This window comes from Thermobia domestica, chromosome 3 (genome assembly GCF_964235325.1).
Source record: "Thermobia domestica chromosome 3, izTheDome1.hap1.1, whole genome shotgun sequence".
Classification (NCBI taxonomy): domain Eukaryota; kingdom Metazoa; phylum Arthropoda; class Insecta; order Zygentoma; family Lepismatidae; genus Thermobia; species Thermobia domestica.
This window is the reverse complement of record NC_137456.1, coordinates 267,650,695-267,671,565: the sequence shown is the minus strand read 5'-3', so window position 1 is coordinate 267,671,565 and position 20,871 is coordinate 267,650,695. Positions and strand designations below refer to the sequence as shown.

The 20,871-nt window shown below is 34.7% G+C and overlaps 1 protein-coding gene across 1 annotated transcript in view; it reads left to right on the top strand.

The window, feature by feature from the left end:
- The window catches only part of LOC145681645 (uncharacterized), a 238,749-nt gene extending 218,910 nt beyond the window's left edge, over nt 1-19,839 (top strand). Inside the window, exon 6 of the mRNA XM_081753267.1 lies at nt 19,332-19,839. Coding sequence (XP_081609393.1) covers nt 19,332-19,618 — 287 coding nt within the window. The 3' untranslated portion in view covers nt 19,619-19,839. The remainder of the gene's footprint in view (nt 1-19,331) is intronic.
- The last annotated feature ends 1,032 nt before the right edge of the window (nt 19,840-20,871 follow it).

Here is a 20,871-nt window from a genome sequence, read left to right as displayed (position 1 = left end):
GGCATCCCGCGGATGAATTGGTCATTTCTTAGCTATGCATTGGTTTTTTACAAATATATTCACTGTCGGGTGTTCTTCCAGTAACTCGCGCCACTGGCATTCCCACATTTCATGCACTATATACCCCAGTTCCTTTAATCTATTAATTTTGTTTTTACAGTATTCTCATAACGCATATTAAAAGTAGTGTATGCATCGTTATTTATACTGTTATTACGACCTGTGGGGTAACGCTCCTTGCCCCCGTGAAATAGACAACCCTGATACTCCCAAACATGTTCTGCGCCATTATAGCGCGCATTACCATCCACTTTATACCCACCACTCACCACAACCTCTCGTCCGTTACCGGAATGCTAAATTTGGTTTTTTAATCGATCGGCCTCGTACACGAGCCACTGAACGGCACCGACAGATTGGTTATCACGCCACCTGTACCCACTATGTGGGAAAATACCAATGGTGCCTGTTCGCAAGATCTTTTTCTGTACATTAAATTTCAAGCGTTGGCAATGCTTATACTTTCTAGGAACGGGTTGACACGTGATATAACCTCAAATTCGTTCATAAATTTTATGCACGCATTGCGCAGCACGTTCACATCGTTTACACAGTATTTAATGAGCAGTTCTTTTAAAATGAAGCCCGTCTCTCCAAGTATTTCCTTTTCCTCATTATACCAACGCAAAACTTCTCTTTCTGTTTCTTTTTTAAGCCCCTCACATCGTAATACTCAATGCCAAATAAAACACCTCTCTACTCCTGATTAGCTTTTGTGTTGAATAAATGAGGGAAATGACCCTTCGAGACGGGCAAATCGAACGCGTCGCCTAATTTGGACAAAGTCATTGGTAAGAAATTTAGACTATCAATAAATTGTAAATATAAATATTCCATCGCTAAAATTTTGCACCCCCGCATAACTATTCGCGGCGTCCACTCTTTATCAAGCATCATCGCGCGTAAAATAAAATGACCGTCGTAACCCTTTGCGTTATGATCTACAACGACTATTTTGTTTATTTCAGAACGCCTTTGTGCTAAATAATCTAAAAACTCGACAATGCATTTGTCCCCATAAAATACATGTTCTCTAGTGCCACATACACCACACCGTTCACTCGCACTGTTTTTACAATAATAGCACACCTGTTGGCTAACTAACAGCTTGGGCTCATGCTCAACAATACCACCCGCTACTTCTTTATCCTGGCGGCACTCAATGTCGTAAAACACTAATAACCATTTCTGTGGAGTACGCGTCCGACACGGCTGAAGGTAACATAAATGCCCAGACGGCACCATATTATTACACCCTGTGCAGAATACTTCCCCACAGACATGTGGATTCCGCCCTTTATTAACCTAGTATGCTTTACGACATTGAGGACATACTTTCAGAATATCACACAATGAAGCCTTATGGTTTTTGAGGCACTGAGCTCCATAAAATCATCTATTGCATTCCCGGTAGTATATTACACTTTTTTAATGCTGCATGGTGGTCTATTCCTGCTTTATTGCATAAAGATTTACACTTCCCCGCATGCCTATCTTTAGTCAGAATTTTTTTGTTGCATTCTTCGCAATAGTACCCGCATGAAAAGGCTGCTGTTAGGCTAGTGATGACGTTATAATGATTGTTAATATATCGTCGGCGGCAATTCAAAACCTGCTATGTGCATTTTGCAGGAGAAGCGAAAAACTGTATCCTGGTTAGCTTTTTGGCTTTATAAAAGTGATGTTATAAGTAATATTTGATGCTGCACGTAACTTGATACCTTTTCAAGTAACTTGGGAAGGTACCAGTTACGTGCAGCATCAAATATTACTTATAACATCACTTTTATAAAGCCAAAAAGCTAACCAGGATACTGTTTTTCGCTTCTCCTGCAAAATGCACATAGCAGGTTTTGAATTGCCGCCGACGATATAGCAAATTCATTCATTTATCATGACCGTGACCCTCAAAAAATATTTTTCCCCGATAACACGTCATGCATCGAGATTTTATATTCCGATAAATATGCCTGAATTTTCTTTTAATTCCGGTATCCCTCCGCCATTCTCTAGGCTAACACCAACCTTTTCACGTAATTCGGATACCTTTTGAAACGTATTTTTTGCGTATTGATAGCGATATTTATCTCTTTCTTTTTTATCATCTTTATGCCCTATAGCAACCACCAGAGCTTTACCCAGACAATAGTAATCAGGGTTTTTAATGACTATAATACCTCTGTTATGTTTTATATATTCGTTTATATTAGAAAAATTCTGTTTCACCCGTCCCATACCAATAGGTAGTTCGACGTGGTGAAAATAGAGAATAAAGCGATCTTGATATAGAAATGATGTATTCGAATGAATTACTTTTTCTAACGCACCCCACACATTTTCAGCAGCCATATTATTAGCAGTTCGAAAAGACAGATAGAATAGTTTATCTGGGTGATTTTGGTTTATAAAAGTCAACCCTACACGATGATGAGGGAGCACATCTCTCATTACGTACCGTACCAAATCATTAATGTCGTTTTCTATCCATTCAAGGGGGTTTTCTCCCTCTAGGGGAGGAGCTATTTCAATTGCCAGTAAATTCCCGTTATCTTTAAATTGTCTATAATATTGCCGTGATTCAGATATTATATTAAATCGCTACATTTTTTGCTGTTTATCTAACTATATAATGCCGAGTAATTTTTTAGAATATTGTAAAATCGTAAATGGTTGCTGTTTTATCTTAATTGTGGCCTTCCAACTATAGAACGCCAATTAGTGTTTTTTCTAATAACCTATTATTCTTAACGATCAACAGTCATTCACTGTAATAACGTTTACGCTATATTGAAAGCAATGCTTATAGAATTTCTAACTATACCAAATATATTTTTTTCTTAGTAATTATATATATTTTTTGCAAAATTCCTTTCGGATAAATAAGGTGTTTGCAAGAAAAAGCAATTGGGGCTGTTCCCACTATAGAGCACCAAAAAGTGTTTTTTCCCAAAAACATATTCTTCCTAACTTTTTCAGTGATATTTTCTAAACCAGTAAATAGAAGAAGAATCTTACATTGCAAAATCATCCAAAAATCGCATATTAGGCGTATCCCACATAAACTATTAACTCCGGGTGAAAAAGGGCAGAATATTCGTAATATGATGATCGATAACATCGTATATTTCATCAAACAGACAATACATAAAATCACCACCCAAAATTTTCACTAAGTCCAGAAAATACTTAAATTTTTAAAAATCAATATTTCGGGTATTTTTGGCCGCAACGAGCTCTGGTTTTCATGAACGTATTTAACACTGCGTATGTTTCAAAAAATAATCAATCATGGGTGAAATTGTGAGGAACACTTAAAAATAACCACCCAAAATTTTGACAGTTTTAAAAATTACTTATCCTTAATTCACACTCGAAATTCACTCAATGTTCTCTCGCTCTGCACACGATGTTGTCTTTTTACAAGCCGATGAATAACTGACTGAGAATTGCTTCGAACCAGAGCCCTTATATAGTTGTTCTGCTTTCCTCTGATTGGCTAAAACAAAATTTTTGATTGGAGAAAAATCTGCAAGTCAAGTATCTCATTGGCTAAAATAAAACTATTGACTTTTGGCTCCAAACAAAAACGGTTAAGATATGTGCTAAATATTTTCTACGTCCATTTGAGCGTCCAAAATTCATAAAATGGCCCATATCTCGAAAACGGTCAAAAATATCAAAAAATAATCAAAAAATCTCCCCGTACCTCACCCCTTGCCGTTTTTACCCATGGAACCATGATTCAATCTTGTATGACAAGGGTTGGCCAAGTTGCCAAAAAAAACTTCGGATCGTCATATCTCGAAAGCAGTAAGAGATAGAGCAAATATAACCACAAATTCGTAAACGGCATAACATATTGAAGGACAGTTTCTCGACTTTCAGAGCGTCATTGCAAGAAAATGATCAGAAAAACTCCAAACAAATCGTCTAAGTTCATTTTGAGTGTCCAAAATTCATAAAATGGCCCATATCTCGAAAACGGTCACAAATATCAAAAAATAATCAAAAAATCTCCCCGTACCTCTCTCCTTTCCGTTTTTACACATGAAGAACCCATGGAACCATGTTTCTATCTTGTACGACCATTGTGGGCCAACTTGCCAAAAAAACGTCGGATCGTCATATCTCGAAAACTGTGAGAGATAGAAATAAAATTTTAACTGCATTCGATTTAGGATCATCAAACGTATCATCTACCCGAGTTTGATAAACATCGTGCATCGTTCGAAATCAAAATTTTTGACTCTGTTTTGTTCATACAAAACAACAAGTTTCCAATGTGTTAGATTGTCCATCACTTTCTGTTCTCATCTTAGCCCTGCTATGTTATATTAAAATAGTGGTTGAATGAATACACTCCCTTATTATCTGTTATGTTAAAATAGGGGTTGGAACATGTGCAATACTCTTTTATTAGCTGTGCTATGTTCGTAGTCTCCATGCTCTGCTGTGTTATCGATCTGCTATGTTCAAAGTGCTCATAAAGGGGAATGAGTACACCCCTGATATGTTACATAGTCTTATGTAATATGTGCTATATTAAATAGGTGGATGGAGAATGTGTTATCCATCTGCTATGTGTTCGTAAAGTGCTCATAAAAGGGAACGAATCTTATATGGCCTGTTCGAAAACCCCCATATCCCGAGGTGCACGGGCGAGGGTCCGGCGCCAGCCAATCGACGTAAAGAGGACGGGTCCGGCGCCAGCCAATCAGCGCGTTAGATATTCCTAAAATGGAGGTCGTAAAAGATCGTGTGCTTGGCCGGGGGCGTGGCCGGCCAATCAGAGTCAGGGGGCGGGGCCCGGGTCCAGCCAATCAGCGTGAAGGGGTGTGGCCAGCCAATCAGCGTGAAGGGGCGGCGCCTGTGCCAACCAATCAGCGTGAAGGGGCGTGGCCGAGGGAGTGTTATGTGACCTGCGCAAGCCGATCAACGTGCAGGGTTTGCGCATGCGCAGTACGAAAAAAAACAGCCCCAAGTGTCCCCTACCTACTCATGTAACATCTGATTTAGGCAGGTCATCGTAACCCTAATGTGTCCTTACATCAACCATTAGAATTAGTAAAATAAAATCCTTCTCTAGAACTACATTTCTATTTCCATCCTTCCCATACGAATCCTCAAACTTCACCGGGGATTTCATCTTAAAACTTGTGTTTACAAAACAAGCGAAATTATTTCTCAACGTGGAAAATTCTCGTCTACACAAACACACACACACACACACACACACATATATATATAGTGCAAGTCTAAGCTTGAATGTGTGTAACTAGTAATACAAAATGATATAATACATAACATAATCTTCGCGATATGAGTGGTGAGATTTTTATCACCTAAACGCGCAAAAATAGAAGAAGTGTATTGGTGAACACTTTTATAACCTAATATGTGTTGATTATGATTAAGGCATATACATCGTCAAGTGTGAATATGAAAAATGCAAAACGGGTGCCGCGACGATATACAGATCATTATAGTTAACCTGAAGTAAGAGAAAGGACTTGTTTTAAATTACTTTCAAAATACTCATAAATGAGATAAAGGCTCCTTACTAACCATGATTTTAAGATTTCCTTTCTTTCCATTTGGCATTTAGAATATTCAACTTATTAACAATTTTATAGAATTTTACCGAAAGTTAAATAAAAATATTTTTTTTTTCTTTTTTAGATGTCTATTAATAAATAAATATGCAATTATAGGAGTATATACTACTACATTCTTATTACGCAATTTCGTATGTGAATTGTCCCACGTAAATGTATACTTATTGCATATTTATGAAATTCTGTGTCTTAATTTCATAATAAATGTAATAAATGTTCAAAAAACTATAGTTAGTATGTTTCTTTCAAAATTATTATTACCCATGTTAATAAGCTGTCCTGTACGCACGTTTGAATGAATGGTAAATTTAGTTTTAATTAGTAGTATTTAATATAGATTTACCGTGATAGTGTTCATAATAAGTGCGTTATAGTATCTTATATGTATTAGTGCATGACGAAGTTTATGAAAGATAACCGATTCTAAAGTACTTTAAATCGGCTCTAGGAGATAGCCAAAATAACAGGATAAGCCAAGATAACGACCGTCTTTTCAGAAATCACAAAACATCTTTTCTTGGAAAATATACACTTTATTTATTTCTTGGCAGACTCAGATGTGTGGTCGAACTTCGTTATACAAGTTCAAATACTGGATACAGATCACTGACATTTAGAAACAATAGACAAACAATTTAATTAAAATTTCTCGTAACGTGAACTGGGTTAGGGCAACTGCCACTTGTGTAGTTGTCTGGATCCAGGTCAGGGTCATATGAGGGAACATATGTCTTTTCGGGATCACTTCAGAATTGATCCTCAAATACTAACCTTCGAGTATAAATCTCATTTTAATAACTATACAAGTTTTATTACCGTGTTTCCATAATTATCCACTAATCATTTATCCCTAGTGACTTCTTTTTCTTTCTCTATCCCCTTTTCCTCTCTTCCTCATTTCTCCTACCTTCTCTTCTTTCTCAATCTTTCTTTTCCTCTTTCCAATAAACTGAAGAAAGGTCGTGAGTAGGATTTTTCGCTATTGACAAGGTCATGAAATTGCTTTGATGTCTTTTCTTCGGAAGTCCGATACGAATAAGTTAACCCTAAAACTTACCTCAGTATTTCCAAAAAAATCATTGATTTTAATTATTTTTCAATTTCATATTTTTTTCTAAATTATTAAAGTTCAGTTCAAGCTAGCGACTCCCCATTCGTTCCCACTCAAGATATTTTCTCTTGAGTGCGATTTTAGTATTTGCATCATGGTTCGATTCTAAATTAAAGTTTTCATCAACTGTCAAATCTTTATCACTTCCTTATTCTTATTCCAACCACTGCTTAACAACATCACAAAAAGATGGATCGTTTTATCCCACAGCAAGCGAATGACCAAGGTCAACATGCATTACGTTACAACACACGTCCGTCTCTCAGACGCCAAACTAGAATGAACAATTAAGCGTGTGACCCCTATAAGAGCTACAAATTCATTACAGCGAGGTTGCAACTGCAGGAGAACAAGAAACGATAAGATGGTAGCGAAATCTAATTTTACAAGTCAATTTACAGTTTCAGAATGATAAAAATCAGTTATCTGGATTGTAAGATTTCTATACCTTTTAAATATTTCAAATAACAAAAAAAAAACATCGATTAACGTAACAAATTACTTGCAAGGATTTTAATGACCTTTTCAATATTAATGATGGTAAGTTTTATTTTACTATGTATATTACGAAGGTCAAACCTTACTGTGTGCTTCTGGCAGATGAGCGCAGAATGTCTTTGCTTTTTACTAATGATTAATTTACAGTTCCCAATTTGGTGTAAAACCTTAGAAACTAAAAACTGAATTGAACATAAATATAATTGTAAAAACTGATGCACATTAATATTAAAAAAGTAATAATGATATTTGATAGAAACAATCTAGTTGCTGCTTACAGGTAGAGTATTCTGTTTGAGGTCCATGAGTCGATAAGAACAATATTTTATTAGAAAATCTTAGTTGAATCTACACCTTACATCCTGTGTGCAATAATATTATATGGTTAGTTGACAGTGGCATATGGTATGGATAATTGACTTAAATACACGACAAGATGAGCATTTTCAATCGACACACTTGGGAGTGTGATAAGCCTCAAGATTTGTTTTAAACGAACAATATTGTTAAAATAGGTGCATTACATATGTTACTACTATGCAATTCACAAATCTATTAATAGCAAATTTAAATACATAAGATAATATCGAGTGTGGAGCACACAAGAATTAGATCGATTGAATGAAATGTGTATGAAAATCCAGTTTTCCGTAAAAGTGTCGTAAAGCAATGTTCGTGAAATTTGTGAGAATTGAAAAGTAAGAGCATTAATCGTAAATCTGCGGTTATTCTTAATCCTTTTTTGACTACACTTACCAGTCCATCAGAAACCAAAAATGGACTCTAACATCGTTCTTCGTCATGCACTTGATCATGCCCTTTCATAAATTGTCACACCTATCTTCTTATCATTGAATCACTCAATGCATTTTCTCCATAAACCTCGCACATTTGACGATCAGTGTAACTTAGTTTTACATTCTTAGCATTCAAAAGCGAATAACAGATCTAATTTCTCAAGCGGCTGGATTTTTGGTCAACGCTGATATTATAAATAATCACTATGGACAATACACAACAGAGAGCGATCTCAAAACTATGTCATTTCGTTCTGATAGGATCAGAGTAACTAGAACGCATGAGCGGAACAGCGATCGCAGCGCAAGTGCGGATAAAATACAAAACGGAACTTATATTACGATTTTCCTATCTTATGAGTTGCTCAACTTGTAAAGGTGTGTCATCCCCCTTTTAAATAAAACGGAAATCATTAACTATTTCCTTACATTTCTTAATGTATACTCCTCAAAATATTCAAAATAATTTTGTCATATGATACGCAAACTAAATACCTGAAACACTAAATGATACAAATTCATTGCCATTTATTGATTTATTTAGACCTATAAATGTTTTACATACATATCTAAGTCCTTGTTACACAGGAACAATGTAACAAAGTATATCAGAAATATGAAATGAAATCTTTGAGTTTTACGTCCCACGGTATGCCGGTTAGGCTAAAGGAGACGGTAATTATGAGAAGTGAATGAAACGGTGGAATGAAGAAAGTGGAAGGAAACGGGAGAACCCCGAGAAAACTCACGTACACGGTGTTTGTCAACCACAAAGTTCTCTTGATGGGAGCAGTTTTTGATCCCAGGACCCCATGCACCAGAGGTGAACGCTCTACCACTGAGCCACCGCGGCCCCATATATCACAAATAACAAAAAGAAAATATAATTAAGGAGGTATCAAAATAAATTAAAACACACTCAAACGGACTCAGTCTCTAGAAAAGTGGAGAGGAGATGCTTCGAAATTGAACAACTTGTATTTCTTCTGGAGATATTACACATTAATGTCCCATTAACTGTTATTGCACTCCACACTGTACTCCATATATCAAAACTTGTTTCTGTAAAATTTTATTTTGGAATAATAAATAAAATCATTCATTACAAATATAGGCAGTGTCTTATGTTGTTTGTATAATTGAGTTGAGTCTCAATATTACATTCCATGCAACAACAAGAACATTATCAAGGATAATATTAAAATCTAACATATGTTATAAAAGATTATTTTAACATTCATTGCTAGTAACTATGATGTTTAATACAGTATGCCAATTTTTTATTCATTAAGTACAGAAAATCAAGTGGTCGATAGCAGAATAACGTTCTCCCTAAACACTGTAACGTAAATGCGGGTATTTAATATTCATACCTTAACCATTTTGTTTACTTAAATTATATTTTACCTCATCTTTCCTGTTGTTTTTCTAACAGTTTTGATCCACAAATCATATTACCACCTACTTTCTAATTTCGTATTTTCAGAAGTATATCCTGCTGACTTTAGGATTTTAGGTGAACAAATAGATCCATTGGCCACAGACAATTCATACTTCTTTTATTTCATCTCCAGTTAAAATATATGATTTCGAAAGATAGAAAAAGCAAAAATATGTTTTCAGAGATGACTGCATAAAGTCTTTCTTATCCAAACTTGTGGGTTCTATGTGTGTTTTTGCATCTTAGCTGAATGATACAGGGAAATGCTAAATATTTCCATGTGATAATGTTTTCTTTCCTTACCTTGCAGCATTATACATATACTATTTAACCACGTTGTGTTTCATTTTAACCTTTTGCGATTAACACCATGGCCATTTTCTAAGTATAAGAGATAATATTATTCCATCTTATACAATTTAGTAAACTCTAAGTAAATGTAATGTTGCAGTGGCTGTTGTTCAGGGCAGTAATATTAGCAAAATATAAGCTATATCGCTACAGCGAAAGGAAATAAAAGATATATGTGCTTATTGTTCTATCCACGTCTCCTCCAAGCGTATATATTATTACTACCTTGCTGTTTTGAAAGATCTTGCTGCAACAGGTGCATGTTTTCTGCTACTTAATAGAGTATTGCGTACAGAGGTAACTCGTGATGAATGTATTATCGATACCAAATAATAAATATTGTAGCTACAATCTGAAATATGAAAACTTAAAAAATGTAATGGTTATTACGTATGAAAAGATTCTTCCCCTATCTTTTTAAGTTATGTATTTGCTATGTTCAAGCAGTATGACAACAAAGACGTTTCGTCTTGATATAAATATATATTAATATATCGATATTATCGGTAACAAAATAAATTTTCTCATTTACCTTTTATAGATAAAGTTTGAAACTCCTGTGTATTAATTAAAACTTTTATATGGATATAATGTACTGTGCGGGTGTCAAATTGAGACAGTAAACTATGCTTATATTTCGGTATTTCTATACCAGATGATTGATTCCTAGTCTGCAATAGCTTATTATTAAAATGCTCAACAGCAATGCATGGTTCTATCTCATCTCTTACCACGTGAGCTTCCTACTGAAAAACATTATGTCCAATGTTTTCCTGGAGTTCTTTTGTTTGCTTTCGTTTACATAATTCGTTATTATCATTTGTTTCTGACTTAGGTATGAGAGCATAATGGTGGCCTTCACCCAACAAAATGTGTTGTTCGCTACGCACGACAGATAAAATATTCCGACTGAAAATTTTCTAAATTGCTAGATAGTAGATGTGTACCGAATTACTTGTCTATTGTATCATAAAATGTAAAATTCGAATTATTATTCCATACTTTAGCATATTAGCACCTGCAATTCTTTCATTTCCTGTTTCAGTGAAGTTGGGTATTTAATGTTTAAATTTCAGTCCTACTTTATACAAACGAAGCGTGTTCTTAATTTGCTGCCATGTGCTTCACTTCAATTTTTGTCGGAAAAATTAAAAAAAATACTTTTAATTTGACACGTTACGATTACTTTTTATGGTCAAGGGGAGAGCAAAAAAGATAAACGTACAAAGCTAAAACTATATACACTGCGTCAATAGTTACTTTGAAATTTCAAAGAAAGATTTCCATTATATTAATATTAGTAGCTACGGAAATATACATGTTAGGTGTTCGGACCAATCTCATAAACTATGTATCATTTAAATGATACATCAATATTGTCTTATGTTTTTTTTTGTAAAGTTTTACATGATAAGAACTCGATCTAAGTGGACTTTTTGGTGATCTAATACGAAGTTCCTCTCACTTTCTTCACTCCAACATCGTATTCGTTATTATCATCGTTACCTTAATCTTCTGAGCATAAGAACGAAGGAAGTTACAGTGCATGGTGTTCGTCCATCTCAAAGCTAACTCGTCGGTATTGAGACTGAAAAAGAATGCATAATAAAGAGTGAGCATTCTACAACTGAACGATAGTGGTTGAATCTAGAAGATGCCATTTGAAATTGAATAAGCAGGGCACAATTCCATCTTCTATGAAGGTAAGAAAAAGTTAGGCAGCTTTTTGAGAGGTTTGTGTTTAATTGACCCTCACAAAGTGAGTTGAATGTTTATGGGCATAAGGCAAAGGTTTGTTGTTGGTGTGGGTATATGCAAGATGCTACCAGATTCTGGCACTTCAGTTACACCGTGAACTTGTGTAAGGAAAGTGTGAAAATGAGACCTTCACGGAGCGTCATTTGAGGAGTTTTAAAAGTAAAAGTTTAGTCATTTATGCATAGAATATGTACCAAATTCACAGAGACTTTAACTTGTTTCTAAAATAATTTTCAGAATCAAAAATATCAACATTTTGGAAACTATTAAACAATGGTGCCAGTCTGAAATATAATGAAACGTTGTATAAGTGATAAGCTGGGTGTTACAAATGTAAGTAACGTATGACTGCGAGTAAGGCAAGAAAGTACGGGAAATTTAGAACTGAGAACAGGAATTTGGATTTAATTTTCCCATTGAAAGTTTTATGGAGAAACAGCAAATCTCTCAAAATACGTTCATTAACTGGAGTCTGAATACTGAGTTTCTTTAGATCTGTTTTATTGAGACTACTCACTGAAGGAACTCTTTTTTCACAGTGGTAAGTTAAGGACAGAATCGAAACGTGCTAAGTAAGTAGATCAGGTCCTATTCTGTATCTTTCATATTAACATTTAAGACATGCAATAGGTTTGAAAAAAATACTAAGTGATTTCACATTGCGAAACTCAGTAAACGTAAATAACACCCAACATTCCTATAGCGTTCTTAACAGTGAAGAAGATGTGATCAGAAAATGTAAATCTCACATTGAACAATACTCTGAAGTCTTTATGTGACGCGATTCGTTCGATAGTACTGTTATTAATACAATATTTCTGACGAATTTTATTTTACTTCAAAGACATACTAACAGTACAAATTTTTAAATGGTTTAGTTTTAAATTCCAAGTAGCACACTAGTCAATAAGTTTACTAACAATTTGTTGAAGTCTCATGGCTTCGCCTGTGTTAGAGATTTTATGGAAAACTTTTACAATTGTTATTAATATACATAGTCTTATCCTGATCAAACATCTTTGTTATCATATTACTCCAACATGGAAACCGATGCCTGAAGAAGCTAGTAAATAAAACTTGGGATATGTAATAACCAGTACGTGTTTTAAGTTTTCGTATTTCAGGTTGTAGCTGTAAAATTTATTATTTGGTATCTATGTTACCTCCTTCACGAGTCACCTCTTTACACAATATTCTATCAAGTGTCAGAACACATGTTTTCCTCCCACGTTCCTAATTCTACCATTTCATTCATTATTCTTCATCACCGTTTCCTTTAGCCTAACCGGGATAATCGTGGGACGTAAAACTCAAATAGATTTCATTTCATCCCGTTTAGAAAATAACCTTACTTGATATGGTAAAATATTAAAATGCAATATAATGTGATTAAAACATAATCCACAAGTTTTTCTGAAAGAAAGACTTTCATCTTTGAAAACTTTTTTTCCTTTTTCTCTCTTTGAAAATTATATATTAAAACAGTATATGAAATTAAGGAAGTATGAGTCGCCTGTGGCTACCAGCGCCGTTTCTTCACCTAAATTACTGAAGTCAGGTGGATATAGTTCCGAAAATACGTCATTAGAAAGTAGATGATCGTATGATTTCCCGATCGAAACTGTCAAAAAGCAATAGAAAGATGAGTAAAATATAATTGAATTAAAAATGGTTTAAGCATGAAATCAAATAGCCGCATTTACGTCACTATGGTTAAGGAAAACGCTATTCTGTTTTTGACAACTTCATATTCTCTCCATAATAAATAAAAAAATTAAAATAGTGTATTACACGTCATATTTACTAGCATTGAATACTAAAATAATATTTTAAAGCATGAGTCGGATTTTAACCTTATAGTTGATAATATTCTCGGTCAAAGAAATGTAAAATTCAAAGTCAATTGAATTTAACAAATAACATAACACACTGCCTATATTTGGATTGATTGATTGTAATCATTATTCTAAAATAAAATTTTACAGAAACAAATTCTGATACATGGAGTACAGTGTGGAGTGGAATAACAGTTAAGGGGGCATAAATTTCTAATATCTGCAGAAGAAATACTAGTCACTGAGTTACAAAGGGTCTCCTCTCCAATTGTGTGTCCTGAAATGGTAAAAATATAATCCTACTGCTGAGTGTACCAATGTCTTTAGTCATATATACGTATCAATAGTAGGCCACACCAGTGTGTGATAGTGAAGCAAGCAGAGTTCACTCTCACCTATTTTAACCGTTTCTTAGTGAACCAAACTGTCCCGGCAAAAGCTAACATTCTAAATTTTGTTTTGAATTTACGGTCGTTGTTTACTTTATTTTTGTATTTAAGTTAAATCTTTGCTAATTTTAACGAACATATAATTATTATTTAAGGATACTGTTAGCTTCAAAATTTTTAATTAACTTCGCATCTCACGTAGGATGTTACTCCTACCAAGCCAGACTGCTGTTACACTAAAAAACGCAATATCTTGCTATGCCTCTTCATTCTTAATCTGTACGTATACATCGTATCATTCTCTTATGTATTTAATCTTCTATAATCTCATTTTCGTATATCATCATCACATTTCTTATTATCTTATTAATCTTCTTAGTAATCTTAAATCATAATCAAACTATTCAAACTATATCAATTCTATCTTATTTTCACAGGCTACTCTAAGTTTGCATGGTAACAATAAGTCTCACATTTATAAACACTTTGTGGCATCTCATATTCCTACATTCTCCCCCCTTTACAAAAAAGGAACTTGGATAACATAACACGAAACTTCCTAAGCTGAATCTAAGAATTTGAATAAGTGTCGATTTCATGCCATCTCACCGGCTGTCTGCTTCTATGTCGCTCATACCATTTGGCTATCAAAAAGTCTATTTGTACCTGCATAATTTTCTGCTGCTCGATCAACCGTACAATGAGTTCATCCTTCTCTTGACATCGATCCGGTAAAGAGGTATTCTTTGATGCTTCACTCATATCATCCTTCGTCTTCTTTTTATCAGTATCCTTCTTGCATTCTCCACTTAGCCCAAACCTGTTTTAAGCGCTTGGGAGTATTCCTGGTATCCTTCTCCATAGTGTAAAAAGATGTGGTAATTAATCAGTTTTTCTTCCTGGTGATCTGGCGTAAAAACTTGTTGGATTCTCTCGTTTGTCTCTGTAGTCTCTTCTTGTCGCTTTGACTTGCCATTGGTTATGCCTTTATCACCTTGATCAAGAAACAAAATATCTGACAAACCGTAATGCGCCTCTTCCTCTGATCATGATTCTGATTGTGACTGTTTCTCTTTCACTTTACCTGATACGTTATCTAAATGCAATTGATTTGTTATTGTTATGATGTAGCGATTGTATTCTCTTGAGATTTAAAGGTATCATATTGACATGCCAAAGCAAAATGATTTTTACGTCCACATTTCAAGCATTGTTTGCCCCAAGCAGGGCATGATCCTTTTCTGTGTTGCAATCGACAATAAGAACATCTCAAAGATGATCTTGGTAACACTTTAGGTGATGTGGAGCTGGAGCTGGAACTGGCTACATGTTTCTCGTTCACTTTAGAAAAACATTTCCTTGGCGTATTAACCGTATTTAGAGCAGTTTCAGAACTAGAATTATATAGACGCAGCTGATGTTCAGTGATTTCCAATGTTAAAGCTATATCTGTAGCTTTTGAGAATGTCAGTTCTTTAGTATTTAAAAGCTTACGTCGTATTGACTCATCTGCGACTCCGAAAACGAAATGATCGCGCAGATTTTCATCCAAGGAACAATTATATCCACAATATGAAGATTGCCTTTTGAGAACCAACACAAAACTTGTGATTGATTGATATGGTTTCTGTTTCATTTAATGGAACTGATATCGCTCTGAAATAATGTTAATCTTAGAAGCATAATAGGTTAGCATCACATCTTTAATTTCTTCATAATATTTTTCAGATAGTAACGCTGGCCAAAAGATATTGTATGTTTGTTCGTACGCCTCTGAACCGATCACTGTGAATAATGTTGATACTTCCCTTTCTTCATTGATTTGTCCAGCCACACACAAATATTTAAATCTCTCTAAATATGATTGGAGCTTATCTGTTTCACTATTGAATGGTGCAAAACTTGGTAATGATGACATATTAATACGTAGATTCTTAGTAAACGATTGCGCCAAAATTGTTAGCTTGAAAATCTTCAATTCACTTCGTATCTCACGTAGGATGTTACTTCTACCAAGCTAGACTGCTGCTACAATAAAAAAAAAACAATATCTTGCTATGCCTCTTTATTCTTAATCTGTACGTATATATCGTATCATTCTCTTATGTATCTAATCTTCTATGAACTCAATTTCGTACATCATCAACACATTTCTTAATATCTTATTAATCTTCTTATTAATCTTAAATCATATTCAAACTATTAAAACTATATCAATTCTATCTTATTTTCCCAGGCTACTCTAAGTTTACATGGTAACAGTAAGTCTCACATTTATAAACACTTTGTGCCATCTCATATTCCTACAGATACTACGGATGAAAGTAAACTATTACTGTACGCTTGTTACATACTATATATTTTATCGGGTATTTTGAGAGTATTCTGAGAGTGTTTTGAGATTATTTTGAGAGTATTTTGCTGGTATTTTGAGAGTATGTATCGTTTCAATTTCTCTTCTACGAAACTGTCTAGTCTTGAAATACAAAGAGTTAAACTTGTTGAAGTGGCGATTATCTACTATCACAAAATAGAAAATTATAACAATATAGATCCTTTTTGCCAATTGGAAAAAGAATTGCGTCTTTTTCTAAAAACGTCAGATTTATTCTTACAAATGTTCTAAATTAGAAATAAAGATATGGTTTATGGTATAAGGTGCACGAGTTTTCACGGGAGCAGGTCAAAACTCCCACAGCCAGAAGTGCCACACTCAGAAAATGTCAAAACGCCCACACAAACGGTCATAACTCCCACACAAGTGGACGAACCTCCCAAATCTACGAACGGTCGTAAATCCCACAGCCAAAACTCCCAGACTCAGATAATGTCTAAACGCCCACTCCCACACAAGTAGACAAAACTCCCAAATGCACGAACGGTCATAACTCCCACAGCCAAAACTCCCACATAGGTAAGTAGTCATAACCCCCAACGGTGATAACTCACACACAAGTGAACAAAACTCCCACACGTAGCAACGGTCACAATCCCCACATAAATGGACAAATCTGCCACACAAATGGACAAAACTCCCACACGCAGAAATTGTCACAACCACGACACAAATGGGCACAACTCCCACAGCAAAAACTCCCACACTCAAGAAATGTCTAAAGGAGCACAAAATCGGTCATAATCCCCACACAAATAGACAAATCTCCCAATTGCACGAACGATCAAAATACCTTTGTACTTATTTTGATTATTTTTAGCGTGTGAAACTTACAAAATGTGCAACTAGGATCATTTCAATGTGCGGGAGATTTGTTCAATTGTGTGGCAGTTTTGTGCATTTTTCTGGTGGTTGTGACCATTTGTGCGCATGGGAGTTTTGTCCATTTATGTGGGTATTGTGACCGTTGCAATATGTGGGTGTTTTGTCTATTTGTGTGGGAATTATGACCGATTCTGTGGGCGTTTTGACATTTCTTGAGTGTGGGGGATTTGGGCTGCGGGAGTTATGACCGTTCGTGCATTTGAGCGATTTGTCCGTTTGTGTGGAAATTATAACCGATTGTGTGAGTGTTTTGGCATTTGTTGAGTGTTGGAGTTTTGGTTGTAGGTGTTTTGAACGTTCGTGCATTTGGGAGATTTGTCCGTTTGTGCGGGAGTTATGACCGATTGTGTGGGAGTTTTGACATTTGTTGAGTGTGAGAGTTTTGGGTGTGGTAGGTTTGGCTTAGACCCGTTTTCACACTCATTACCGAGAACTGGTGCGGTATCTAACTGCAAAATCTGTACAATTTCGCATACGAATTTTCAGCTATATTTGCCAAAAATAACGTTCTAACTTCTATGCATAACACGTTTTTTTTTCTTATATAAAATTAAATATGTAATTAAATACAATAAATGAACGTTCTCTAATGTTTTTCAAGATATTGACTCCTAACGCATGCAAGGTTTCTGTGTATCTAGCATAATTATAACCGATGGAATTGCAATTTCAAAATACAACAACGACTTGAAGTCACCCTTAACGTTATCCACACTACCTTCTGCTATCACAGGATGAAAGGAAAGCCTTCTATCCATTCGTACGCATATGGGAAAAATGTTTATAACATATTAACAAACACGAAAGCAGGATTATTATTAACCTAACTGCTGATTATATCAGAACCCACTTCCACAAACGGACAACAATTCGAAATGCTATTCTCAATGCTCTCACTCACAGATGTACATTTTATAGACTTGGTACGTTAACGTGGAATGGAAAGAGTCCAAAAACATATTTTGCGAAATTCGATATTTAATAGGAACATCAGTTGCATCATATCGTAGTATTTTACCATAAACAATTTCAATTCCCCTAAATATTTGTTAGCGTGGTCACAATGGATATTTATGTGTCATTAACTTGGTGAGTGAAATGAGTCGTTTTTCGTAAATTCGAATTTGGATATAGTGGAAACGATCCATGATTTTGTAGTACGTTACGCGTCAAATTCAAATGCTCTAAATTTTCTTTAGTGTAATGCGTCTTAAGCTTGATAGAGTTTATGAGTATAAATGGACGGTTTGTTGCCTATTTTTGTAAGTAGTATGCAGCTATTCGCTTGAAGTACACTGTAATGTGGAAGTGTTAAGATTCGATGTCGTTTGCAGATGGATTTCTACGGCTACTGAAATTCATAATGTATGTTACAGGCTACATCAACCCAGAAATCACGAAGCGGAGGTGACAGCCGTCTAATTCCATCCCACACAACCACCAACAATAGTTTGAATGGGTGTTTTATTCACGTCTTCGTGCAAAATACTGCGACTTTATCTCAAAGTTGTCATGGATTTCCTCAACTTCATTATGGAACGAATAAAAAAATATCTCTCTCGTGGCCCACATACTGACGAAGAATATTCAATTATCTTTGAACTGCTTGAGTATGACAATGAAAGTTATTGATATCAACACGTGTATTTTCTGAAGAAAAATATCTTGCTATTTGTCATGTGCCACGAGAGTCAATATTGGTGGTTCTGATATGTTACACTCTTTCCGGTTTATCATTTCCACTAAACATTAACCTCGATGTTTAATACTGGCAGTTGGAAGGAAGGAGCTTCAGAACGTTTTCACTGTTTTCTTGACTATAGGATTTTGTCGGGAGCAAGGATTCGTGTAGCTGATTCGTCGTTACCAGTCACGACAATTACAATAGTTTCAGGATTCGCATATAATCTCTTTCAGGAAATCATTACCTTATCGACAAAAGTATTGTGTGATTCTTGGAAACATAGCAAAAAAAACTTATAATCAAAAACAAATGTTCATTTCTGTATTTTAAGAGTCTACACCTTGATGTTGAACCACATTATTAAATATAGCTTTACCATTAACTTTATGAGAGTTTTGAGCTCTTATGAAGGATTCGTCTTTGATATATATAGACCCAAAGTTTCTTATCTGATTAATTTCCTCATTTCGTATTTATTTTTGTGTTTCAATTTTATAATTTCTATTTTACAGGTATGGCTCTCCTTACGTATTGTATGGTGGTCAGCTACACGCGAGAACTGGTTGAATCAAGGAAATCAAATGAAGAGGGACAACCAATACCCCCACAAGGTCATCCTACAAGTTATGGTGCCCCGGTACAGTACTCTGCTCCGGTACAATACGGTGCACCGGTACAGTACTCTGCTCCGGTACAATACGGTGCTCAGGGCCAGTACTATAACCAGGCAAACTACGGTACTCCACTGCAATATGATACTCAGGTAGCATACTACAATACTCCACCCCAGCAATATTAAGACATGCATTAAGTTTAGCATACATATTTCAAGTACACATTCTGTGGTAGCAAATAAATATGTGCGTTTTAATTAGTTGTCTCACAATATGAAAAACATCAAATTGTCAGGTAGAACACCTTGCTATTAAACATACAATAGTACATTTGAGATGTCATAATATTTTACTGATCAAATTAGTTATTGAGAACCATGATAGCTATATAAAATTGTTAGCACTAGTAAAATAAATTACGTAAATAGAAAAAATATAATTTCTTTCTTTATTTGTATAATTCTTTAAGAAATGATTATAGTTGGAAATTTGTTTTCCTTTAAGTTGAGATGGAAAGTTATCTAATAAGTTTTCCCAGTTAGATAGACAAAACGTTTGTGTACAAGATGTCTCTAAAACCATATGTTTTCAACAGAATATCTTGGGAATTATTTCTAGAAACTTTCATACTTTCTTTAGGTGTCTATAATCATTTAACTGATATTGTGAAAAAAAAAGACGTGAAATAGTTCCTTTCGTTTGCTGCATTATTAAACATCGATGTTCATCTATCGGAGAACTTTGTTCTTATTTGTAATATACTCGTACAAACATAAAAAATAGTACATTATATTAATAAATATGGATGTCACATCTAAAGTTCATATCTTCCATACTACAGTCAAAATTATGGGTATGAAATTAAGATTCTAGATTAGGTAAAAAGTCTCTAGCAAAGGTTGTGAACAAGGAAGCGCGATATATTCTTTCTCTGTTAGGAGAATAAAACAATTATGATTTTCCATTCCTTAGTTCAATTCCAATGTAATAAAGGTCACGGACTGAATCCATTAAGTAACGTTTTTCGTGAATTATTTTCTTCGCACTAAAATGATAGTGAATACTAATTATTCCTGACTATAGATACATTATGCAGTATACATTTCAATATTTTAGTTGTTTTCTGTTATGAAAATTCTCTATTATAGATTCCAATGTAAGAGTAGAACGTCTGGAGTACTGCAACCAAACTTGCAAACATGTATGACTCACAATCTGAAAAAAGAAAAAAAATGTAAGAAAAAAACTCAAATGGGTACTGTTTGTAAAGGGTAATATGTAAATCAATGCTAATCGACCGATACTTCTTTAAAACGTATATATATATATATATATATAAACAAAAATGCAGGATGTGATATCTGACACCAAGGTAAGACAAAAAATATAGATCGACCTGGGTGCACAAATGCTTCCTTTTGGAGTTAGAGGGTGACGA